The 27,690-nt window shown below is 36.8% G+C and overlaps 1 protein-coding gene across 4 annotated transcripts in view; it reads left to right on the top strand.

Annotated features, from left to right (window-relative positions):
• The window catches only part of PARD3B (par-3 family cell polarity regulator beta), a 944,975-nt gene that overhangs the window by 100,498 nt on the left and 816,787 nt on the right, over positions 1-27,690 (top strand). For all 4 annotated transcript variants that reach the window (XM_074364121.1, XM_074364119.1, XM_074364120.1 and 1 more), the window contains exon 2: positions 25,280-25,381. In XM_074364121.1, coding sequence (XP_074220222.1) covers positions 25,280-25,381 — 102 coding nt within the window. The remainder of the gene's footprint in view (positions 1-25,279; positions 25,382-27,690) is intronic.

Raw genomic sequence — 27,690 nt, 5'->3', positions numbered from 1 at the left:
TGTATTTGTTTGGTACTTAGACATTTACCAGTTCTAGTTTTAGCTCTCATGTAGTTACATTCTTCTAGAATGAGGTGGTGTCCTTAGAAAAGTGGGGGGTTTTTTTGGTGTGTGTGTGCATTAGCTAAAGTTGTGAAACATTTTTAAGTGTATGAGTCACAGACAGCAGATGAGAAACAAAATGCAAAAATCTTGTTCAGTATTCAAATATGACAGCAAACAAAAACTTGTGTTGTTCAAAGAATAGGGACCTTAATTAGATGGGACTTCTGGTTCATAATCTGAGGCTAATGTTGTTGCTTTGATATAATGTAACCTCATTACTGTCTAATAATTTACTCGTTGGTTAATCATACCAGTAGATTTTACTGTAAGACTCTCCATTCCTTTTTTTGAGATATAATTGATATATTAGTTTCAGATGTACAGCATGATGTTTTGATATTTGTATATATTGTGAAATCACAGTAAGTCCAGTTACAAATTTTTTTCTTGTGATGAGAACTGTTAATATCTAATCTCATAACAACTTTCAAATATGCAATACAGTATTACTACCTGTAGCCACCATGCTATACGTTACATCCCTGAGTTCTCTGTTCCTTATTCAAATCTCAAAAGTAGATGACACAGCAGAAAATGTCTGAGCTGATAAAACTGAATATGGAATAAAACATCAGTTGCTTGTTCTCAGATGCTAGACTTTTTTAAAGTAATGGATAAATACTAGCTTTGTTTTCATCTGGGAGTCTCTGTTGTGTCTGCATATATCAAAATGAGCTGTAGAAGTGGCTTGCTAACATATGAAGCATATACAGTTCTTGTCAGCTGGGGTGTAATGAAGTGCTCGCCACTCTCCAAGTTAATCATTAAAGGCAAACTTTTGATCATTTGTCTTAACATATTGAAGAATGCAGATTTAACCTGTTTGACATGATAGGAATTGGGAATGCATTGTATGAAAGCACTTACAATGAAAGGATATTTTTATTTCCATATTTAAAAATTGATTCTAAGGAACTTTCTTTTTAAGCACATATTGGCTCTGCTGAAATCCATTCTGAAGAACTTTAGGCAAATAGCTTCTGAGAATTTGGACTCATTAGCAGGTATTACTCCTTTGGCTGTATTTCCTGATAATAGTTTTCTGTAAGAAATGTGAATGTCAGGGAGCGGAAGCAGTAAGAATTTGTCTCCCCTGCTTATTGGGGAGTACATACCCGGTGAGGTAGGGCGAGGCAATCCGAGGACTAATCAGTGCCTTCCAGCTTTCTCCCTTTCTTTCACCTCAGTCCTCATCATGTTTGTTGGGCATTATATATACTGCTTAATAGGAACTTTGGCATATGTAAGTATTTGATGTACATATTAGCTGGACCCAGTTTTAGCAGACCCATTGCTCTCATGGAGAAGACTGCAGAGAAGATGTGTGCACTGATGTGGAAATGTTAGGAATTTGGGGGGAGTGGCTCCTCAGAGCCCTGCAGTATGTGAATCGTGTGTGTGGCTGTGATTTTCTTGATATTTTTTGGACTTTGATCTTTAATCCAGGCTTTTAAAATTCTTCAGAAAGTAGGAAATGTCCCCACTTTCGGGTTTTAAAAAAATGATGAAAAAATACACATACGTAAAATTCGGGAAAGGTTGGCAGAGGCTTGAAGAGTAGCCTGTGAAAGGTGGAGACCGGCCTGGAAAGCCCCACCCCACAGCTGTTTGGCTCCTGTTAAAATGTCTGTGAAGGCTGTGCCAGAGGAACCAGGAAATTCCTCCTGGCATGGCTCTTCTGTGCCATCTGGTTCAAGGCTGTGGCCCTGCACCCAGTGATGATTTCCTTGTTTTGGAAGAAGTGGGCCACCACATTCCTCAAGCAGTGAAAGAAACATTCCACCCATTCCAATTATCCATGCCTGTGACTCCTCCTGTTTTTACACGGATCACTGGCTGCCAGCTCACTAGACCAAGACCCAGGGACATTGTGCTGTGATCCTCCCACTCTGCCACGGGCCACTTCTGTGATCTGAGGGAGTATGTTCAGCTAATTAGGGCCTCAGTCTCCTCATCTGCGAAATGAAGTAATTTGATTATTTTGTCCTTCATGAAACAGTTTGTGACCTCTTACCAGTAATCTGTGAGTGCTGTGTACTCACAGTAAAGCTGTTTTGCAAGGAAGTAGAAATAACTGGGATAAACAAGGTTTAGCGTTGGTGTTGATGGGCGTGTTCCTTACCAAGCCTTAGCACCGAGGGCATTGTGGGAACCCCTTGGGGGCAGTATGTGAGAGGCTGTGAACTCCTAAAAGAATGCTGTGACAGTGATTTGGTCCTTGCGTAGAGCCTGAAGCTGTTCGGTAACTGTTCACTGAATGATGGTTGACTGTTTCCTGTTGCCTGTTGTTTTCCTTTTTGGACTTACTCTGGCCCTAACCACTCTTCTGTGTCTACATATGATGTTATCCACATGTCAATAACCAGTGTTGACTTTGTGGCTTGGTGAGCTCATACTGGATTTATGATGCCGGGCTGGGTTCTTGGATGGGAAAGTAAAGGAAGTCTACTGAAATGATGAAAACATTGCCCATTCACTTGAAAATGAAGCACACAAACAACTGATAATAAAGGCAAAATGAAAGATATAAGCTAAATGTGAGCAAGGTAATGTGAGGGCATGGTAGAAGAAGAAATTCTGATTGGAGGATTGTGGAAGGATTCACAGGTGAGATGAAGTAGTATCTGAATTGGGCCTGGAGAGATGATAGCTAAGATTAAAATAGGGAGGAAAAAATAAAGGTTATTTCAGACTAGAAAGAAGGGCTTTTTAAGTTGAAGCAGTAGAGGGGGAGGGTATAGCTCAGTGGTAGAATGTGCGTTCAGCATGCACAAGTTCTGGGGTTCAAGCCCCAGTACCTCCACTAAAAATAAATAAGTAAACCTACCCCCACCACCAAAATAGATAAACTGAAGCAGTAGAGAACTCCAAGCACATGAGTATGGGAAGGGCGTGGAGTATTTGAAGGAGAGTAGCTGTCGACAGACCGGTTAGGTGACTGTGGCTATAGTGTGGAGAAGAGACGATGGTTAACTGTAATGGGGAAGTAGTTGTGGAAGCGAAGATAAGGGGGTAGATTTGAAGTAGATTCAGCATATAGAATTGACAGATTTTGTAAAAGGATTTCATATAGGGGTGAGGGGGGTGGGTGAAGATGAATCCCAGAGTTCTGGCTCACAGAACTGAAAAAATACTGCCATTCACTGAGGAAGGCAGTAACTGGGGTGTGAAATGTCTGCACTCGGTTTTGGGCGTGTAGGTTTCAGGCATCTATAAGGCGTTTATATTCAGTAATAAGTCTTGGTAGAGATGTGTTTGGGAACTGTTATTTAAAAAAAAAATTAAGACTTTATGTTTGTAGAGCAGTTTAACATTCACAGCAAAATTGAGGGGAAGGTACAGAGAATTCCCATTCATGCCCCATCCCACACAGGCAGAGCCTCCATTATCAGCATCTCCCAGCAGGGGGGTTGGTTACCATCTATGAATCAACGTTAACATATCATAGCCACCCACAGTTCGTAGTTAACATTATGGATCACTGTTGGTGTTGTACATCCTGTATGTTTGGACAAAAGTATGATAACATGTATTTATAGTTATGTTATACGTGTTACTTTCACTGCCCTAAAAATCCTCTGTGCTCTGTCTGTTCATCCCTCCCCTGACAACCACGAATCTTTTTACTGTCCCTGTAGTTTTGCCTTTCCAAAGTCTCATATAGTTGGAATTACATAGTATGTGGTCTTTTCCAGGTTGGCTTCTTTCACTTAGTAATCCAGTTGACCCTTGAACAAATCTGGGGTTGGGGTGCCGACCCTCCACGCAGTTGAAAACCCACGTGTAATTTATAGCCAGCCCTCTGTATACTCTGTTCCTTCGAACCTAGGGTTCCACATCTGTGGATTCAACCAACTGTGGATCATATTTACTATTGAAAAAATTCCACATGTAAGTGGAACTGTGCAGTTTAAACCTATGTTGTTCAGGGGTCCACTATATACATTTAAGTTTCCTACCTGGCTTGGTAGCTTTTAAGTGCTGAATAATATACTATTGTCTGATTTATTGTCCATTTACCTACTGAAGGACATCTTAGTGGGATCCAAGTTTTGGCAAGTATGAATAAAGCTGCCGTAAACATCCATGGTCAAGTTTTCATGTGGACATGAGTTTTCCATAAGGTTTTGGGTAAATACCAAGGAGCACAACTGCTGAATTATACAGTAAAAGTATGCTTAGTTTTGTAAGAAATGCCAAACCATCTTCCAAAGTGGCTGTACCATTTTGCATTCCCACAAGCAACGAATGAGAATTCCTGTTGCTCCACTTCCTCATCAGGATTTGGTGTCAGTGTTTTGGGCTTCGGCCATTCTAATAGGTGTGTAATACGATCTCATTGTTTTAGTTTGCATTTTCCTGATATATGATGTAGAACATCCTTTCATATACTTTTTGACTATCTGTGTGTCTTTGATGAAGTTTCTGTTAAGGTCTTTGGCCCATTTGTAAATCAGGTTTTTTTGTTACCTTATTGTTGAGTTTGAGTTCTTTTTGTATTCTGTATAATTCATTTATCAGATACATCTTTTGGAAATATTTTCTCCCAGTTTGTAGCTTTTTCTCTGAAAAAGATAATATCAAGAGAATTAGAAATTTTCTCATTCTAATAAGGTCCAGTTTGTTATTTCTTTCATAGATCTTGTCTTGGGTGTTGTATTTAAAAAGCCATCACCTTAGCCAAAGTCATTTAGGTTTTGTCCTCTGTTACCTTGTAGGAGTTTTGTAGTTTTGCATTTTATGTTTTGGTTTGTAGTCCATTGAATTACTATTTGTGGAGGGTAAAAGGTTTGTGTCTAGATTATTATTATCTTTTGCATGTGGATATCCATCTGTTCTAGCACCATTTGTTAAAGAGACTGTCTTTGCTCCATTGAATTGCCTTTGCTCCTTTGTCCAAGATCCGTTGATGGTATTTATGTGGGTCTCTTTCTGGGCTCTGTTTTGTTGCATTGACCTATCTGTCTGTTCTTTTGGTCATAGCATACTGTCTAAATTAGTATAGCTTTGTAGTAAGTTTTGAAGTTGGGTAGTGCCTGTCCTTCAACTTGGTTCTTCTCTTCAGTGTTGTGTTAGCTATTCTGGGTCTTTTGCTTCTCCATATAAACTTCAGAATCAATTTGTCAATATCCACAAAGTAACTTACTGGGATTTTGATTGGTATAGATCACATCGATCTATAGATCACACTGGCAGGAAGTGAAATCCTGACAATATTGAGTCTCCTTATTTGTGAGCAAGGAATATCTTTGCTTCTCTTCTCTAACAGAGATTGTGGAGAATCTGTGTAATTTCTTCCTTAAATGTTTGGTAGAAGTAATCAGTGAAACCATCTGAGCCTGATACTTTCTGTTTTGGAAGGTTATTAATTATTGATTTAACTTATATATTAGATATAGGCCTATTTAAGTTATCTCTTGTGTGTTTTGACAAATTGTGTCTTTTAGGGAATTGGTCCATTTCATCTAGGTTATTAAATTTGTGGGTATAGAATTGTCCATAGTATTTCTTTATTATATTTTCAATGTCCACAGGAGCTGTAGTGATGTCCCTTCTTTAATTTCTGATATTCATCATTTGACTCTTTTCTTCTTTCTTAGCATGGCTAGAGACTTCTTGATTTTGTCTTTTTAACCAACCAGCTTGGTTTCATTGATTTTACTCTATTGTTTTCTTGTTGTCAGTTTTATTAACTTATGTAATTTTGATTTATTTCTGCTCACTTTGAATTTAGTTTGCTCTTCTTTTTTCTAGTTTCCTAAAGTAGAAGCTTAGATGATTTTTAGATCTTTCTTCTTTTCTAATATATGCATTCAATGCTATGCATTTTCCTGTAAGCACTGGTTTTTATGCATCCCATAAATTTTGTCTCTAATTCTTCAAGTATTTCACATTTTCCTTGACTCCAAGTATTTCACATTTTCCTTGACTCCAAGTATCATTTCTGTACATTTGACTTACAAATATGTATGTCCTAGTTCTCCCCCTGACCTCTCCTCTGAGTTCCATTCCAATATGTTAATCTGCCTTTTAAATAGCTTAACCTGAAATCACTAGAGGTATCTCAAATTGAACACATGTAAAAACTAAATTCACTTTTTTTCACCTTCTTCTGCCTTCATCCATGTTTCCCTCTTTATTACAGATTTTATAATGGACTCACTTATAGTCTTGAATTTTAGTGGGATTTTTCCTGGTCAGCCCCTGGGGAGTCACAAATGGTGAAAAGGCATTGCTTTTGTAGTAGGATTTTTATATTCCCACTGTGCCTAATGCTGTGCCTTTTATGTTTTGGACTTTGCCTTTTAGCGTGTGAAAGACTTATAAAAAGTTCAGAGAAGAATAATGAAAAGTATGCTTAATGAGGTAGTTTTGCAGAGTCAAACCTTTGGTTATTCTTGTATAGGAAAAAATAAAGCACGGGGTGATTTGATGATAAACCTTCACATTTGTTGTGGAAGAGGTGTAAATAAAAGCGATTTTTCAGGTCTATGAAGTGTTACTATGGAAGCAACTTTTCCCTAATGCATAAGAACCCAATAAACAGAACAGAGGAGAAAAATTTGGTTAGAAACACTTTTCTGTTGGTAAGTGTGCGTCTGAGGGTCAAATGGGCTGGCTGAAGTAGTCAGCTGGTGACATTTGATTGGCCTTACTTAGTTGGCGTCTGTTCTGATTAGTTAGCGCCTCTATGCTTTAGATTAATAAATTTTTTGATTACTTAGAATTATTATTGCCCAGTTATTTAAATTTTTATTCCAATCCTAAGTTTTCTATTTAAGTCTTTTTTTTTTTTTTTAAATCTTTTGGACTGTTTACAAATAAATGCTCCTCTTGGATAAAATTCTCTGAAATGTCAGGCCTAAATTTGGATGTGACCCAGCATTTCATGAAGGCTGGTCTTCTAGATTGACACTGAATATATGTCTTTTATTTGCTTCATTATCCTAATTTCTAACCATTTTAATTCCAAACACATCTCTGATACAGGTATTCTAACACCGATTTTAATTTGTATTTAATTTGGAATACTTATTAGAGCTATTAAGACATCTTAAAAAAAAAAAAGGACAATGTTATCATATTTGACCCCTGTGGTAGGTAAAATAATGGCCTCCCAAAGATGTCTACTTCCTAGTTCTCAGAGCCTGTGTATATATTATGTGGCAAATGAGATTTAAGGTGGCGTATGGAATGAAGGTTGCTCATCAGTTAACTTTAAGATAGGGAGACTCTCCTGCGTTGTCCTGGTGGGCGCAGTGTAATCACAAGAGTCTTTATGGATGTGCACATATATAAGGAACAAGGAAGCAGAAGAGGTGATCAGACTGGGCTGGCCATGCCTAGCCTTGAAGATGGAAGGAAGCCTTGAGCCAAAGAATGTGGGGAGCTACTGGAAGCAGGAAAGGGCCAAGGAAAGGGTTCTTTCCTAGAGCTTCCAGACAGGATTTTGACTCTGCTGACACTTTGATTTTAGCCCAGTGAGACCTGCATCACACCTTGGACCTGCAGAACTATAAGATAGATTTATATTGTTTTAAGACACTAAGTTTATGGTAAATTTGTTATAGGAGCAATAGGAACCTGATAGACCCTTCATTATTGCTGCTTAGTTACATGAAGGGCTTGCGTCTGACATTCTGGTTACCAGGCATTTATCATTTTCCTAGAAAAATTAGCCTGTTTTGCTTTGTCATCAGAGGCAATCATGCTCATTCTCATAAAGAGTGATAGTTCTTGTCTGTACCAAATTGGGCATGATTTGTTTTGTTATGGAATGTGATTATATCCGTTTGTGACTATATACATATCTAGTGTGTATATATATACATACGTGCTATATGTGTAACAAGTATATGTACTATATAGAGAAAATATAAGATGATATTTTGGGATAATTTAGTATGTATTGTTGTATTGAGGTCAACTTTCATAGCATATGTATCAAAGTAACCCAGTATAATTTTGGGCAAAGAGTAGACTGTAAGAAGGAGAATATATTTGAACATTCTTGTTTGAATGTCTTGGGGGTTATGACATTAGCACTGGAAAGAATGACAGTCACTTCCTATTTGGTTTGTCAGTGAACATGATTTCCTTGGTTGCCATAAATGTCAGTACTGTCTTTTGGCTTTCAACTTTTGCGATCAAATTATAGACAAAGTATGGTTATCATTACAGAAGCGAATGTGTTTTCAACTTTGATAATATAAAAGCAAAGGTAACGCTGACAAAAATGGAAAGTGAAAGGGCAGAAGGGGAGAGAAGTAAGAGTAAGAATATGATGTCGTTTTTTTTACTCTGAAGAGTGAAGGGATACTGTCTTGAGATAGAATTGAAAATAAAAAGTTGTTATTCATTAAAGATAAAAGTAACCATTCAAATAAGCGTTTTTAAATAACTACATTAGGAAAAAAGACTGGGTAAGTTTGAGGACTCTAGATACAGTCAGTTGCTATCAGTGATATCAGAAAGTCAAAAAGTTGAGACCACTGAAATGCATATTATTTAGAGAGAAGGAGATAACATTGAAGTACATTAAAACAGATACCTAAGGGAGTTGCCTCTGGAGAACACACTTGGGCTACCCTTCTGTATCACTCAATTTTTAAAATGGAAGTAATATTTACACAAGGCTTAAAGTAGGAGTTGGCAAACGTTTTTCTTTTTGTTAAGGGTCAGGCAGTAAACATTTTAGCCTTTGAAAGCAATGTGATCTCAGTTGGAGCTATGCAGCTGCTCTTAGAGCATACTCAAAACTCACACCAATAAGTGTGGCTGTGTTCCACTAAACTTCCACTTACGAAAATAGGTGATGGATAGGGTTTGGCCAGAGGACCACAGTTTGCTGATTTCTAGTTTTAAGAGTCAGATGCTGCTAAAAGGCCCCTACTGCTTCTAAGGAGCATCCACTTTAAGCCCTTTAGCTGCCCTTTTTGGTATTTATCACCATAATTCTAAATTTATGAATCCAAGGGATAACTGTGCTCTTATTTCTAAATATGAATTTACTGCCAACTCTTGATTCATCAATTTCAGACATGATCTGTTTCCATCCTGTTAGGATACTTGAAAATTAAAACTTTCTTATAGCTTCTTCACCTTTTCTCCCCTTTCATCTCCCAGAATTATTGTTGGAATTTTGGCTTAAATCTATATGCAGTGTTTTCCACTACTGTGACCACATAGATACTGTTCATTCTAGAGCCAATAACAGTAGTTGCTTCTTGTCTTATACAAATTTTTGGTTTTCTTGGAGTTAATGTATTTTATTTGCTTAGCTTACTTTGAATCTCATGCTTTCTTTGTTCTCCTTCTGATAGTTGTTTAAAATGACTGTCAGTTCCCACTAATAACCTCATCTACAAAACAGAAACAGACTCAGACATAGTAAACAATCTTGTGGTTACCCAGGGGGAAACGCGGTGCAAAGGGATAGATTGGGAGTTCGAGATTTGCAAATATTAACTACTATATATAAAAATAGATAGAAACCAGGTTTCTTCTGTACAGCACAGGGAACTATATTCACTATCTTATAGTAACCTATAATGAAAAAGAATATGAAAAGGTATGTATTATATGTATGACTGAAACATTATACTGTACACCAGAAATTGACACAGCATTGTAAACAGATATACTTCAATTAAACAAAAAAATTGCAAAAAAAAATATGATTCAGTTCCATTTTCCATGGAGTTAAAACTGTCATACAATCTGCCGATTCATAGTTTTTCCTTGATGACTTTGCCCCTGGAGCCCTTTGTGGTGCTGACCCGATCAGGATGGTCGCTCTCCAAGCTCCTGCATGGCTACCATATTAATTGCTGTCACTTTGTTTTGGGGAATTCCTTCTCGTCTCTTCTGTACTGGGCCCTGTTTCCTGGGCCACTCATTTTGGTGGTGCACTTTCCTTTAATGGCCTGTGAGGAGTGGCTGGGGTGGAGGTTAGGCCTGGCTGCTGGCTCTGTGGGTAGGGTTGGATGGGGTAGTGAGGCTGGGATGCAGAACGTTCAGTACTCAGCCCCTGTTTGCAGTTTGCAGCCCTTTGTCTTCAGCCCTTCTCTGTGCCTGGTGCCTTGGTGTGTGGACCCCACTCTGGATCCATTTACACCAGAAGTTATATTTCTTGCCTCTTGATGAGGGAGGTAATGTGGGCATGCAGGAGTTTGACTATTCCTTTAAAAGGTTTTCAGACAATGTGTGTTCACCATTTTCAGCCCCAACCTTCTTCCAGTTTTCATGGAGCCTGGTGAGTCCAGACTGTGTTCCAGGCACATGGGCTTGTTTTCCATGGGAGCTGTCTCCATCCAAAGGCACTTGGGTTTGACCTTCATCCTCCCTGAGAAGTCATTACTCCTTTATCCATCTGTTTTCTGTCTTTTATACTGTACTTTGAACTGCAGATATGTACTGGTTTCGTTAAACAGAGTTTATTGTCCTGTTTTTGAAATTTTCTTGTCTGAGTTTGATTTCCAGGAAAGACGGGATGGGATTAGATGTAACCACTGTAACTGTAGGTGTATGTTAGCTAGTACTTTTTTTCTTTTTCAATTAAAAAATTTCTTTCTCTGCAACTTTAAAAAGAAATAAGGATTGAATTTTTTTCCTTGGACTAAGTACAGACCCACAGTTATCTCAGCATTTATATTAATAGGTATGTCTAAGTGAATATATATTTAAATCTATGTGTAAGCATATAAAATTGATAAGTGATATAACTCTCAGAAAACTTTTCCTCAATATTTTATTTTTCTATAATTATTGTCATCTTTCTTTTTGAGGTAGACGCTGAGTCTGCCATGTTTCTTGTTGCTGTCATTTGCCTGCTGCACAGTTGGCATTTCTGCTTGAGGCTTCCCCCTACTGTATTTATAAACTGATACTGTAATTGTGTAACGATTCCATAATTTTAGATAAAACTACATAGTTTTTAGTATTGTCATTTACCCTCGTGAAGTGTAGGTAAGATGTTGAGACCAAGGGAAGTCCATCCCAACCTATTAGCAGATTGCCTTCTGGAAGTTTTATTGGCTGCTTGTTTTTGGACTTTGACTAGCATTTTCCTATGTAAATAATATTTAAGTGGACATTTTTCTTGTCTGTACAGGCCTACTTTTCCTACATCAATGTTTTAATTAATGTCAACTAACTATGTCAATTAATTATGGGTCCTGTCTAAGGCACTGGGTGTCAGGGACAGATAGCCAGTATTTCCAGGACTTCTCACACCATTTGTGGTGGAGGACTAGATTGTCTTGTTTGTTTGCCTATAGCAAATTGATACTTTTATAAAATACAAAATCATGTGCTTGGATATTGCAGCAATAAAAAATTGCTGTGAATCATTTTAAAATAATTACTCCCAATTCCTGTATTAACTTTGTTGCAGAAAAACAGTTCATGGACTGCATTGGTCTACAGACAACATTTTGATCAGAAGCATAGGGAAAACTTGGAAAGAATGTTTCTTCCTGGCCAAAGTTTTGGCGGATCGAAAACTTGCCTATAATTCTGATACTTGTATTTATGGAACTTGTGCTCGGTTCTAGCTTTGACTTCTTTTACAAATGGCACTCTTTATCAAGCCAAGGGGTGTCTCTTTGCCCCCTAAACTCTCAGCTTTAAACAATCATACAGGGTAGTAATGAATAACAGGCACTGTTTATTGTATATCTATTGTAAGGGGAAAACTGCGCCAGATACAGGGATTACAGTAGTATATGCGTTAGAAATGGCTCTGCCTTTGTAGAATTTTAGCGTATGATGCCAAGAAGGAAAACACACGCAGGTGTGTATGCCTGTGTATGTGCATGTTTGTGAATATGTAATGAATTCGTCACGATCCAAGGGGGGGCTAGGGCATTGCCATTTTATATGAGTGGTGGAGTCTGGATTTCGGCAGTCTTTCTGGCTTTAAAGCTCACACTTTTCCCACAGAACAGTTTCATTTGAGGGCAGGGGGTAGCAGGATGGGCCATCTTTATGTGGCCCATGTACGGTCACACCTGCATCAGCCGTTCGGAGGGGACCATCCAAGGTGCAAATAGCATATAGGTTCCTTCTTCTACCTTCCTGGAAATATTTTCATTTAAAAGAAAAAACCAGTTTTACACATGTTTAATGAGGATATAAAATGAGTAGAATTTTGATGTTACAGAGTTAGAGCGAAACTTTACCTGGTGTGGGTAAGTTACTTTTGGAGAGGTTGGACTGGCGGTTACTACCACGTGGTATTTTCAGCTCTCAGCCATGCTTTTTTGACCTGACCAGTGAACTGGTTTTCCCACTCTAATAAAGTCCCCTTTTCTAGGCTCTGACATCTTTTACAAAGATCTGCAATAGACTTGCCCACGGGCACAGGCGTTTGTTAGGAGACCTGTCTGCTTTCTCCAAAATGCCCCGGCTTGCCTCCTCAAATCTTTGCTCAAGTGGTACCATTTCAGTAAGGCCTGACTTGACCACCTTTTTAAAAATATAAGCTCTCCTCACTTTCCATCCTGCTCACTATAATTTAGTTTTCTTTCCCATGTTCTAAGGTGCTGTTAAATTTACTTATTATGTTTGTTAATTACCGTCTGTCTTCTCTCTTCAGTGACATGTAAGCTTTATTCTTCCAAGGATGGGGTTTTTTCCCCTTACAATTTGTTAATGGATGTTGCATCAATGATTGCCTTTGACATGCAATCCAGAGAGTGTGTCTGCTCTTCTGATGCTGCCCTTGGCTTGATCAAAAGGTGTAGGTCATATGATTAAAGCTTTTGTTTTAGTATAGATGAAATGGTTTTCTCTGTTACAACAGGAGGGCTTTTTATCCTCTTTTGTTGCTCCTTTCTGTTTCTCCTCATCTTTATTCCTATGCCAAATACACAATGGATGCCAGAAGTAGTTCTAGGTACTGGGGGTATGGAAGTGAAGAGGATAAATGAGGTTTCTGTATCATGGAGCTCATGTTCTAGTTGGAGGAGACCGAGCAGTATAAATTAACAGGTAGTTGAATAAACTAATGATCATGCTTGGTACTGACAACGGGGGTGGAGAATCAACATTGGATTGACAGTCAGGAAGGACATCTGAGCAGGGGATACTTGAGCATAGCTTTTCCTACTTTCTGTGCTTTCTTTGTTCTTTTGAGCTGCATCTGTGATTCATCTATAGTGTTCTGGAGGAAGGACGACCCTGTTGTTGGAGAAACAAAGCTAACAGCAGTAGGGAGTAATGACCCAATACTTTTGAAAATCAGACACAGAAACTCCTTCACTATTCCTATTGCTGCCATACTGAAAAGAAATTCTGTGAACGGTGGTTGGGAATAAAGCTGATAAGGTCTTTATGTTTATCTTCCTGTTAACTTACTTTTAGAAACATCTACCTCTTCTGATGTAAACTAAAATTCTGTTTTCTTTCTTAATTTATTCAGGGATGGAGCTTAAAACTTTGTGTTTGAGTGGAGAGCTAGAGGTTATGGTGGTTACCTGGAGAATGCTTTAAACCTTCTTCATTCATTTATATACGTAAAGATGCACACCCAATTGATTATTTGTCAAAGGTCTTCTTTGGAGTTAGTGTAAAAGATGCTAGCGTCATAGCAGCAAGAAAGTTTGAATTTAATTGGTAGTATTAAGTAAAGCTTGAATTGTATATGAATTTGCATTGTCAAATTCTTATTAAAATCCATTTTGTAGCAGAATTTTTTTTTAGGTCTTTATAATGAATACATTCTTCAAAATATAGCTTGTCTTTCTCTTTGGGACATGGCCTCTTCCATTCTTTGGCTGTAGATTTTGCATTCTTTTGGACCACACAAGTTTCTAAAACCTTGGCATCCAGGTCTTTGGACTATAAAATTTCATTGAAAACAATGGAAAATGGAATTTGAAAAAAATCAGGTGTTTTCTTTAAAATTATCTTGAAGCATTGTATTTCAGTGTTACTACATTAGTAATGGTTTAACATTTTAAAAGTCTTTCATACTGGGAATCTTTCAAAGTAGATATTTCAATTAAAGGTGTAATTTTTGTTCATTTCAGACTTTAACATTTTGTTTTCCTGATAGAACTTTGGTTTATGATTACAATGTATTTAATCCTGAAGATTTAGATAAGGCTTATACTTTTAAGCATTTAACTCACTCTTAGATCCAGGAAAGGAAATTTCCATATTCTTATAAAGACAGTGTGCTGTGATGTTGCAGGCAGTAGATTTGAAAATAATTAAGATTTGTCCTTTATTAAACAAAATATATAAGTATCTGGAACTTTTTTCCTGAGATAAGTTTAGGTTAATTCCAGGATGAAAAATGAATCTTTAAGTTCTTTATGTAAAGAAAGCTGCTGAGGTCATGGTTACTTCACAACGCTGGATGGAAATGACATGGAGTAATTAGCATTCTTTTTATTATTTAGTTGATATATGAACTAGAAAATGAAGTGTATGCTTTGATGGTTAAATATTTTTCCTCCTGCTTGAAAAGAAGAATGAGAAGTATTATCAAAACTGGGATTAGGAGACAAAATTGGAAATTTCCCTTGGAATTGTGGTGCTCTTGTAGTGAAGTCTGCAGTGAATTTGGTGAGGATTGTATGTCACAAGCCAACAGCTACCTTCCCTGAGGCTTACCCTTTATGTATTCTGGTTTCCCTCATAAGATCGAAGGGCTGGTCTAGGTGGTTTGTGAACCAAAGGATTCCTACTAGTTTTTGAACATATAAATTTACTAGTCAAGGCTTGAAAACCCCTAATTTTTTGGTTGCGGGGGGAGTGGGATGATGGGGAAGAGTTGTTTTAGAGTGAGAAGATTAGTGTTGTAAGTACAGTCCTCTTTCAGTATCCATGGGGGATCAGTTCCAGGACCCCTGCAGATGCCAAAAGTCCCTGTTGATGCTCAGGTCCCTCTTATTAAATGGTATAGTACAGTCAGTGCCTTCATATCCATGAGTTCTGCACCAGAGAGTAATATGAAATTTTCAGTTTTTTTCCCTACCAGAGTAATTCTTTTACTTTGGATATGGAAGATCTTTTTCTTAAATTTGTTTACAAATTAGTGAAATTTTAGGTTGCCCAGCAATCTGCTAGAATAACTGATACATGGGGACATTTAAGTTGTTTTGGTCATGGACTTTCTGCTTGGTGGTGCACAGTAATTGTGGAATTCTGCTGAACTGCTGAAAACATTCTTGAGATACGGCAGACCTTTCTTCTTTCAAGAAGTGTTTCTAGGTCTACGTTCAGAGTCCTAAGGAGCTTTGAAATTCTAGATGCTGTAGGTTTGAGAGATGGAAGGGGACTTTAGGATCACACAATTCACACTTCTTATCCTGTAGCATCCTTGAGATACGGCCATCTAGCCTTTGCTTGACTCCTAACGGGGCTCACTAAATTTCATCATACTCTACCATGAATTTTAATAGGCATTTGAGAAAGCAAATTCATACAACTTAAGCTTTACTTGATACAACCAATTAAATCCAAATTTTCTTTCTGCTATGATGCTAGCATCTTTTACAGTAACTCCAAAGAATATCTTTGACAGATGTTATCAATGATGTGTCCATCTTTATTTTTTATTTTTATTTAAAAAAATTCTTTGAATTTATTTTTTGTTAAGTACAGTCAGTATACCATGTTGTGTCAGTTTCTGGTGTACAGCATAATGTTTCATTCATACATACACATACATATATTCCTTTCATATTCTTTTTCATTATAGGTTACTGCAAGATATTGAGTATACTTCCCTGTGCTATACAGTAGAAACTTGTTTCTCTATTTTATATGTAGATGTTAGTACCTGCAAGTCCCAGACTCCTAATTTATTCTTTCCCCTGGTAACCATAAGTTTGTTTTTTATGTCTGTGAGTCAGTTTCTGTTTTGTACATAAGTTCTTTTGTATCTTTTTTTTAAAAACAAATTCCACGTATGAGTAATAGCATGTGGTATTTTTCTTTCTCTTTCTGGCTTCACTTAGAATGGCAGTCTCCAGGTCCATCCATGTTGCTGCAAATGGCATTATTTTATTCTTTTCTATGGCTGAGCAGTACTCCCATTATATAAATATACCACAACTTCTTTATCCAGTCATCTGTCAATGGATATTTACGTTGTTTCCATGTCTTGGCTATCGTAAATAGTGCTGCTATAAACATTGGGGAGCATGTGTGTTTTCAAATTAGTTTCCTCCAGATGTATGCCCAGAAGTGGGTTTGCTGGATCATATGGTTAAGTTTATTTTTAGTTTTTTGAGGAATCTCTATACCGTTTTTCATAATGGCTGCACCAAACTACATTCCCACCAACAGTGCAGGAGGGTTCCCTTTTCTCTACCCGCTCTCCAGCATTTATTGTTTGTGGACTCTTTAATGATGGCCATTCTGACTGGTGTGAGGCGATAACCTCATTGTAGCTTTGATTTGCATTTCTGTAATAGTGATTTGAGAATTTTTTCATGTGCCTATTGGCCATTTGTATGTCTTCACTGGAGAATTAATTGTGTGTGCATCTTTGTGTATGTGAATGAAAAAGGTTTAAAGTATTCTAAGGTAATGACCACAACCTTTAGCTCTTTACTCTCACATTCTCACATTCGATAGCTCTTTTTAAAAGATCTTTCTATGCTGAGCATCAATATACCTCTGGTGTTTATGGGACTTTTCTGGAGTAATATAGAGTAAGCCAAATTTTTCTTGTACATGACAACCTTTTAATTTGATGAGAGTCTCGTATGATCATTTAAATTTTACCTGTAAAAGCTCAACCAAAGAAAAAGGAGGGGGGGTAAGAATTTGAGTACTGTAGTTCATTCAACTTGTATGAGCAGTGAGCATATATCCCAGAGGAAGCCCAGAATGAGAGACTCTGCTGCTACCTGTGTTGTTTCATTTCCCATGTGCTGATGGTATTGAATATATCTCTGGCCTGACTGGGGTTCTAAATGCTTATGAAAAGCATTTTTCACAGAACATATTCTCCAACATAATTGAGATACTTTAATTGGTGCTTATCTGAAAAAACAATAATATGCTCTACTCCTGGATGAAAAACAAGCAGTGTTGGACTTAGTGAAAGGAGTTACGTTTCATCTCCAATATGGTGTCTCCCTGGGAGATTTCCACAGATAATTTTAACCATAAGAGATTTTTGTCTTACTGAATATCTTTAAGAGCTCAGTGCCTCATAAGCTGTGATTTTACTGTATTGGAAATTGTGAAAAGTGTTTTCCTTCTGTTTAAACAAACCTAAATTATATGTTATGATGAGGGAGCTGACCTACTTCCATCCCCCAAGTGGGTGCGCTCCCATTTGTTAATAATTGTCTCAGTACATTTTGAAATATTACTCTAAATGTGGGGTGGCCACTTTAGCAAAGGACAAGATCATTACCTGCTCTGTTCTGGACACAGAATCTCCATTAGCACAGCCCGAGATGGGGGGCACGTTTTTAGTAGACCTGTCACACTTCTGGCTCATTGAAGCCCATGGCTCACTAAGTTACCTCCGTGGGTCTTAGAGGTTTTGAGTAACTGGTGGTCATCAAGCTTCCTGTTCTGTTGGTGGGATAACCTGGCCGCCCCATCTTTTAGGACTCCTACATTTCTTTTATTTGCCTTAGGATTCGTTCTTGGATTTCTGAGGAAACTTGTTCTAACCAGCTTTTCAGTGGTATGCCTTTGTTATCTGTAGAGGTGTCATGCGTGAAGGAGCCATTAGGTATTGCACTTTGAAGAAAGAAGCCAATTTTGTGAAGCAAAAAATTCCTTCCATTTTTATGTAAAGTTTTAGAGTATAACACACGCACAGAAAGGTGTATGAATAACTGTAGCCAGCATACACATCAAGAAAGAGAACACTGCTTCAGAAGCCCTTTGTGTGCTTTTTAGTCCCTGCCCTTCCCCTCTCCAGGGGTAACCAGTCTCCTGACTCCTAACACTGTGAATTAATCCTGCCTGTTTTTGAACTTATTATACATGGAATCATAGGGTATGTACTTTTTTTTTTTTTATATTTAGCTCTTTTTGATCAGTGTTATACTATGAGATTCACCCATATTGCTACATAAAGTTATAGTTTGTTCATTCATGTTGCTGTTTAGTATTCCACTGCACGGGTGTGTCCATTCTACTGGTGATGAATATTTGAGTTATTTTCAGATTTTTAGGTATTAGGAAGAATCCTACTATGAGCATTCTAGTACTTATCTTTTGGTAATTCTGTATATTCATTTCTTCTGGACTCAAAGCTGAGAGTGGAGTTGCTAAGTAATATGTGGATGTTTACATTCAGCTGTATGCAGTGTTTATGTTCAGATACTGCCGATTTTTTCCAAAATAATTGTATAAATTTATGCTCACATCTTCAGGATCTGAGAATTCTGATTGCCCCAAATCCTCACAATCCTAACCCAAACCTTATGAAGTTGAGCAAGAACAACATCTTTATAATATCAAGTCTTTCCATCCATAAAACACTTCCTTAATTTTTCCAAATATTTTGTGAGTTTTAGCTTAGAAGCTTTACATGTTTTTGTTAGACTTAGTCCTAAATACTTGATTTTTTGATGTTGTTATAATTGTTACCATTTTAAAAAAATCTGTTTTTCTGCTGTTGGTTTGCCTTGTTTAGTGCGAGGTTTGCCTTGTTCGCTAAGACGCTTTATTGTGAATTGGGGTGAATGTTCTCACGTGCTTGTGTTGCCTCCATTGTGGTGATCATCAAATTTTTATCTTTATTCTCCTCTATTAATTTGGTGAATAACCTTGGTTGGTTTTTTAATTTTAAATCACTCTTGCATTACTGGAATATATCCCACTTGGGCATGGTGTTTTATCTTCTATATACATCATTGAATTTGATTTATAAATGTTTTACTTCAGCTTTTTGGATGTGTATCCATATGCAAATTCTTGTACTTTTTAATAATTTTCTTGTGGTGTCCTTGTAAGGTGTTTATACCAATGGTATGCTGTCTTCATAAAATGAGATGGGAAGTTTTCTTTTTCTAGTTTCCAGAAGCATTTTAATAAGATTGATACTATCTTCCTTAAACACGAGGAAGATTTTATCTGTAAAGTAATCTGAGCCTGGTATTTTCTTAATGGGAAAGTTTTAAATTAATAGCTTCAATTTTTTAATGGTTGGTTTTTTGATTTCTATTTTCTATTTTTTATTAAACTATAGTTGATTTATAATAATGTGTTAGTTTCAGGTGTATGATGAAGTGATTCAATAATACATATATATTCTTTTTCAGGTTCTTTTCCTTTATAGGTTATTAAGATACCGAAAATAATTCCCTGTGCTATACAGTAAATACTTATTTATTTTATATATAGTAGGGTGTATCTGTTACTGTCATACTCCTAATTTATCCCTCCCCCACCCCTTTCCCCTTGGGTAACCATGAATTCATTTTCTGTCTGTGAAACTGTTTCTGTTTTGTAAATAAGCTCATTTGTATTCTTTTAAGATTCCACATATAAGTGATATATAATATTTGTCTTTAATCTGTCTGGGTTACTTCACTTAGTATGGTAATCTCTAGGTCCATCCGTGTTGCTGCAAATGGCAATATTTCATTCTTTTATATGGCTGAGTAGTAGTCCATTGCATACATATAGCACATCTTCTTTATCCCTTCATCTGTTGACTGACAATTAAGTTGCTTCCATGTCTTGGCTATTGTAAATAGTGCTGCTATGACCACTGGGGTATATGTACCTTTTTGAATGAGTTTTTGTCTCCAGATATATGCCCAAGAGTGGGATTACTGGATAATATGGTAACTGTTTTTAGTTTAAGGAACCTCCATGCTGTTTTTGTGTATATTTTCTATTTTTTTAAATTGAACTACAGCCAGTTACAATGTGTCAGTTTCTGATGAACAGCACAGTGTTCCAGTCATGCACATAACACACACATTTGGCTTCATATGCTTTTTCATTAAAGGCCACTACAATATATTTCCTATTTTTATTGTCAGTTTTGGAAAGTTATATTTTTCAAGATATTTGTTCATTTTATGTAAATTGTTAATTTTAGAGGTCTAAAGTTTTCACAGTACCCTCTTAATAACTGTGAAATCTATGATGGTATTGCTCACCTTTTCCTTCTTAATACTGGAAATTCATGTTTTTTTTTTTTTTCCTACAGTCTTACTAAATATTTATCAATTTTATCAGGCCTTTCATAGAACCACCTTTGATTTGTATTTGTTTTATATTTGTTTATTAATTTATTGGTTATTTTGCTCTTTATTTCCTTCCTTCCGTCTTTGCTGTTATTTTCTAGCTTGTCTTTAGCTTTTCTTTTTTGCTAATATCTTCATTAAAGGCCACAACTGTTCTGTTAGGCATTGCATTAGCTGCCTCCCACGTGTGTTGTATGTTAATTATTTTTAAGTTATAAAATACTTTCTAATTCCCTTTATTTTTTATCTGTGGATTATTTGGGACTGTATTTAATTTCCAAATAACCAGGCACTTTCTGGATCTCTTTCTGTAATTGATTCCACCATGATCAGAGAGTGTATTCTAAATTATTTCAGACTTCTGATACTTGGTGTATATTTCATATTCTCTTTAAAGAATGTGTTTTCTAATATTTTGGGGCACAGTGTTTTGTATGTGACAAATAAGATCACTTTATTAATTGTGTTGTTCAGATAATTTATGTCTTAATGAATTTGTTTCCTATCAAAAGTCTCCCACTATGATTGTGAACTTGTGTGTGTGTGTTTGATAGCTGTCCATTTTGGCAATATATGTATTGAAGTTCTGTTATTGGGTACATTCAGGGTTAGAACTATTTTCTTTCAGTTGGATTGAACTTTATATATCATCATGAAATGTCCCCCTTTACCTTTAGTAATATTTCTTAAGAGTCTCCTTTATCTGATGTTAGTGTGGCTATATCAAGTTTCTCTTGGTAGAGTCGTAGATTTTTAGAACTAAAAGTGAATTCACAGATCAGTTGATTGATCTTCGTTTTATATGTAAATGGAAGTTTATAACTCTGCTGTTGAATTCACTGGGTATTATTACTTTGGTCCCATTGTAGTTCTCCTGGGATCTTTGGAAACATGCTCGATTTAAGTGGCATCAGCTCAGACCCGTCTCCTAATCTTGTCTCAAGTTTGCACTTGATCTACTTCCGAAAGGTGGAAACCTGTCCTGAAGTTGGGGCCAGCTCATAGCAAACTCTGTAGTCATTACTGCCTTTGCCGGCTTAACTCTTTCCTTTCAAATGTCAGTGCTGCTTTGCCATGTTTTGATCAGGCATCGTTGTTGGGAACTACTCTTCTTACACTGTCTGTGGCTGGTTCTTCAGAGACTCCTGCTCTCTGCCTGTCCCACGTAGTCTCCAGACCTGCTATGATCTCTCTCTTTCCTGGATGCATTCTGGGGCATCTGATTTTCTTTTGGTCCTGGGTAGAAGGGAGAATCACCCAGAGCATTATGATGGAAGTAGTTAGCTAAAATGTGCATGCACAGAATACTTCTGGTACCTCAAGCTCCCTTTCTGCTCTATTTTCCCTTGCTTCCTAAACCTTTTCATTTCATGATTATGAGTAACTATGCTCTGAATCTTCTCTCACTTGTGAAACGCTGGACACACCAATGCAAAGGCCTTGGGGCCCTGCATCATTGCCCCTTTGTGTCCTCCGCACTGACCTCTAGGTGGTCCATTGTGCAGAAGGCAGTAGAGCTTCCAGGTTCACTAATGATGAAGCAGCAGAGGACCAGAGTAATGGCAACTTGAATGGATCCATATCCTGGTAGAAATGGGTCTGATCTCCTTCTTAGGTAATTGTGCTTTTTGTTAAGTTCTTTAATCTAAAAGTATTTTCTGTTTAAACAATTCACCTTGGCTCTTCTGTCTGTTAAGCATTTGACCTTCAGTAAGTCAATTCACCTTTTCATGCCTTGCTTTCCCCATCTGTAAGATGGATTGATAACTATTTCATAAGGCTGTTTGAGGATAAATGAGTTAATCATATAAAACACACAGTACCTATTGTACCTGGCCTATAACAGGCACTAAAATTATCTGCTCTGATGATGATGATGATGAAGATAATGATGAAAATGGTGAGATCTCATTTTATGGATACACTCCAAATTCAGGAAGTTCAATTCTACAAAGAAAATTCTAATTTTCTATTAACTTTCATTTTATAATTGCTCTTGTGTTCCTGTGGGTAAGATTTTTCTTGTGAGAACATGAAGCCACTAAGAACTCAGTTGCATTATTGAAAGAGGGCTGTGATTGCCACCACTGGTAGACACAGCCCTTCTCCATCCACTGACTTTTCCTTCACAGCATTCCCCTCCTCATTCATGGACTTTGCCACCTTGCAGGCTATTTTTTCTTTTCTTCTACTAGAGGCACTTCGCTTTGAAACCCTCTCTTGATCATTGACATATCTCTGGGCCTGGTAGTCATAACATAGTAGGCTCTGGCTTGCCCATCTGCTTCTCTGCATATTACAGATGCAAAATTACTGTTCTTCAAAACTTTGGCTACTCTAAATTTTCAAGAGTGTGGGGCCAAATTTTATGTCATCTGCCCACAGTGAAAGATAATGGTTGCTGTTAATATCAGTGCCTGTTTGGTACAGTTTCTACATTGATCATTAAAAGTACCCTGTAACTGTATTCTTTCTGTAGAGCATATGTTTTTGTTTCATTTTCCAGTTCATCCTTGTAGACTATTGTTAGTTTTCAACTTCCAGTAGGGTTTAAGTTAACTGTACATTATTTAAGAAATGGATTAGATACTGATCAGAAGTGGAGGAAACATAATGTATATTATGTTATTTTTCAATACTTTAGTGACCCTAGGAGTGTAAGTAATGTGATTTATTGCATAGCACACATACTAGAGATATTTCCAAAATAATTTAAAAGTTACTCGTATTATAGATATTTGAGCAATATAAAGGTAGATTAAATGTCACGATCCTGAAAAACACAGTGAACTTTTCCAAGTGATTAATTGGGTGAACCAAGGCATATATGTGAACATCTTTTCATGTTTGATCAGTTTTATTCATGATGGCAATAAAACCAAGTAAATGAAATGCAAAATGTTGACTGCAATGTAATGGTTGAAATTTTTATATGCATAAAGGAGTCAGGGTAAATTTATGGTCTTTCAATGGCTTGTTGGCTGCTAATATTGTATGTACTTTCTTAAAGTGATCTATAGCACCACTGCCAAAATGCCATGGGGACACAATCACAGTTGGTACACACTGTGTGTGTTGATTTACCTCTCGGATATGTGAAATGTTAACTCTGAGACGGATGTCGTATAGCTCATCGGTTTTTGTTCAGCGTTGGATGTATGCTCATCATTTGCCTTCGGAGTGTATACAATGGCAGTGTCAATATAGCATAGAGAGTTAAAATTGCAAAGAGTCTTATATTCTGGCACCATGTAGTTCACTGAAAGTTTTTCAGATTGAATTTGAATATATGATTCCCAAATGTATCAAAGTGCTATTTTACTTAGGTTTGTAAAACTTCTGTACTCTTTTGAATCAAAATCAGAGATAAATGTCTTAGTTTCACCTCCTGTGCCTTGTTTTCCAGAAGGTCTTAGATCCCACAGGTGTGTGTGAGGGAGGACTGCTGTGTGACTTAACAACCCATCTTGCTGCCACTTGTCTGCTGTTCCCTTTGCCACTGATCAGATCCTATCCCCTGCTGTTTCCTGAGTTCCCTAGTTTGCATCAGTCTTCAGTGTCCTTCTTTCTGTTCCTCCCTCTAGGCAGGAAGAAGGAAGGGTACTTTAACTTATACAGCAGTTGTTGGGATAATTGTTTATCTCAGTCTTAGGTGATAAAATCTGCTTTTCCAGAGTGTGGAGAAAAAAACAGACAACTTGATAGATGTCTGGTTTAAGTAATTGACTATACAAAAATACAAACTCTTTAGAATACATCACCTTTTATAAACATTGTTAAAATCAGCAGGTTTCATCTACAGAGCTGTAATATATCAAAAACCAACTCAATGGAAGTTAATGGAAATTAATTAGATGGAACTCCTGTTGCAAGAAGGCCATTTCTGTAAGGAAACATGTAATATTCTATAGATTTCAGCCAAAGCCCTGGGTAGATTTGGTGAAATTTGTTGCTTGTAAGTATGGCCATGCCAAAAAAGATACAACTCCCAAAGGGGCACTTCTGGGCAGTTCTTTTTTGCTCTTTTCTGTATATTCCAGTGGCCATCACGTATAGTGTTTTGTCTACCCAGTGTCTTTCATGTTTAGAATCTAATCCGTTGTACTTAGCTCACCTTTTAGAGCACCATTACCTTGAGATGAGCTCGCAGATTAAAGAATCTGAGTGAGGGATGCTTTTCTTACCTGGTTATACAGTCCTTGCTGATATCTTTGCAATCTCTATCTGGGCAGAACAGAATCAGGTAGTTTCCTAACAAGTCATTAGTGTTTTCCACCTATAAGCCTAATATTAGAAGCAAAAGAAATTCCTTTCATTCTGTTTGGAATTGCTGTTTAGATACTCTATAGACAGCTTAATTTTGAAATGTCAGAAGACTAGCTAAGCAGAATTCCTTCGGACTCTTTAAGCTTATCACTTTATCAAGTCGATTATTGAAAAGCTATGGGCTTGAGCCTCTTTTCAGTAGCTCCATATAGATGCTTTGAAAGAATTATTTAATAATATGCCCTTGCCTTTTATCAGGGGACAGCTAAAGAGAGGCCTGTATAGTAACCATTTCTGTTAGTTTCTGTAAAATTGCAGTTGAATTCTGTGGGTTATGTTAGGGCTTACTCTTTATAAAGATTCATGTGGTAAAGACTTAGAGCTTTATCCTAGAATAAACTCCTAAACCTTCTCACAAACTGGTATCTAGTCCTTTAGTGTATACTGGGTGCTTATAGCTCAAAAGTTTCCCATGTTGAGGGGCTTTCTAAGAATCACAGAACCAAATTGATCAAATGGGTATACTTTGATTTACCGATTTAAGTTAAAAGGCTAAAATTACCAAACATTTATCCAAATAAATGGGAACATTTGTTTGGGGTGTTTAAAATTTTTATCACTGGATCATATTTTTAAAGAATCAATTGTTTTTTTAAAATTAAAATGTATTTTACCTTTATGAAAAATTTTAGTCATGGAACTTTCTGGTTTTTCTACCATAGGATCCTGGTTACTGGATGAAGATTCATCACTTAGAGTACACAGATGGAGGAATCCTGGACCCAGATGATGTCCTGGCAGATGTCGTTGAAGACAAAGATAAGGTAGATGACTCTAAAAAATGTTCCTCTTTGTTTTCCTCTGTAGAGCGGCATGTTTTTCCCAAGATTGAGATCCTTAACAAACTCATGTGTCAATTATTGTTAAAAGATACCATCTGTTCAGGTTTCCCCCTCGACAGCCCATAAATCAAAGTTCTTCATCAGATGCCTGGAAAATCTTTGTCAAGGTTTGGGAATCTGCTCATGGTGGCCTAATTAATAGACACTTAATTCCCAAGAGTTCCTGATACGCCTCGGGAAATTAGTGTCAGGCTTCGAGGCTGTTGGAATTCTCATTGTCACTGTTGGCTCTGGTATTTCTTCTTGGCCCTTGCTAAGTGTTTAGCTTCATGCCTGAGACTTGAATGTGTTTCAAAGGAGAGCATACAATGGGGAGAAAGGTCTTATGAAGAACGATGGTGAAGATTTTTCTTCAAGTAGCTGGCAAGCAACTGTCTTGAGTGATGGTCTTTGTGTTTCTATGGCTGAAGTGAAAAACACTGAGTTGAATATTTCAGAAAGTTTGAACATACTTTGCCATTTACTTGGGAATAATCCCATTGCAAATATCTTGCTTTAGTGGGATTATTCTTCTGATGTTAAACTGAAAAAGGTATAAAAGTAAACTATTCAGATGCAGTACCCCAGGTTATTGCTGTTGAGACAAATCATTTATCACTATATCTGCCTGGGGCTTCTCTGATCAACAGCTGATGTGTTTTCCAGAATTGAACTGCAGCTTTCCCTGAGACATCCTTGCTTCTAAGTCTTTTTTAACTGTGCATCCTTAGTGCTGTTGGTACTAGGCTGTTTGATGTCTGTAAACATGTTTCTATGAAATTTCAGGTAGGGGTGTATGTGTGTGTTTTAATCAACCGGACTGAAATATAAATAAGTGATTTATTTAACTTAGGTAAAAATTTACATTTTTTTCCCATAAGATCTTTTTGGTCTGTTGAAATTTACATTAGTCTTTGTGGATATTCTGTCCATTTATTTTTCCTTGTTTTCTGTTGAAATTTAACCCTGGTTTGCTTTGCATTTTAACTAGCCATTTCATAAGGGACTTAGCTCCTTAAATTGTAAGCTCCTGGAGGACACGGACTGGGAGATTTTTATTTCTTCTGTATTCCTTGTGTTAATAATAAATGGTACAGTGTTTTATGCAAACTTGATTCTCAAAGAACACTTCTGAATTTATTTATTTTTTATTGATTTATAATCATTTTACAATGTGTCAAATTCCAGTGTACAGCACAATTTTTCAGTTATACATGAATATATATATATTCATTGTCACATTTTTTTCTCTGTGAGCTTCTGAATTTAGAGTAAAAAAGAAAGCTTACAGTTGCCTCTTGCTGTATGTGATTTTGATGCACACTTCTTATTTTTCGGTCTCCTGGTAAATGATAATGTAGTATTTACCTTCATGACACAGGAGGGGGACTCTCCCTGCTGTTTTTCCCTTTATATTGTTTCTTCTCTACAGCCACCTTCTTCCTTTGAAATATTCTGGGTATTTGTATGGTTTATGAATGAAGAAGGCCTTCCCATCTCACATTTCACTGATATCCAGTGTATTAAAATAAAAAGCTGAAATGTGGCAAGTTTAAGAAAGGCCAGAAGAACAAGATTATACTGTATAGCACAGGTAAATATATACAAGATCTTGTGGTAGCTCACAGCGAAAAAAAAAATGTGACAATGAATATATGTATGTTCATGTGTAACTGAAGAATTGTGCTCTACACTGGAATTTGACACAACATTGTAAAATGACTATAATCAATAAAAATAGTTAAAAAAAAAAAAAAAAGGCCAGAAGAAAATGTCTTACCCCAGCCTCATCTAAGAGCTCATTACAGGAAGGATGACTCTATGAACAGTGCCCAGGAACATCACTTGTCCTGTGCAGCTCCTCCTGTTAGAGAGTTACTTTTAACTGTCTTGGCATTGCAGTTTTTAACCATAATACATTTATTAGGCACAGAAATAGCTTTCTTATATAGAATATGTTTTAAAAGGACTTCACCACTCTTACTAAATAAAGTGAAAAAAGTGAGATAATCAGTTAAGATCCTAGCAAAGAATTAGCACTGTTGGGGTTTACCCATTCTTGTAATGTACTTTTACCCATTATCTTAATGCACTGTAGTGCTGCCTCATGAAGCCTGAGTGGTATTGTTCTGCAGATGAGAATTTACACTTTTGGTATTGCCAGAAATAATTGTACTACCATTTTCCTTTTTTTTTTTTTTGTTAAATAATGCAAGTGAAAAAAGCATCACTTTTTTTCCCCCTGACATTCT

The sequence above is a fragment of the Camelus bactrianus genome, chromosome 5 (genome assembly GCF_048773025.1).
Source record: "Camelus bactrianus isolate YW-2024 breed Bactrian camel chromosome 5, ASM4877302v1, whole genome shotgun sequence".
NCBI lineage: Eukaryota > Metazoa > Chordata > Mammalia > Artiodactyla > Camelidae > Camelus > Camelus bactrianus.
This window is presented reverse-complemented; position numbering and strand designations above follow the sequence as displayed.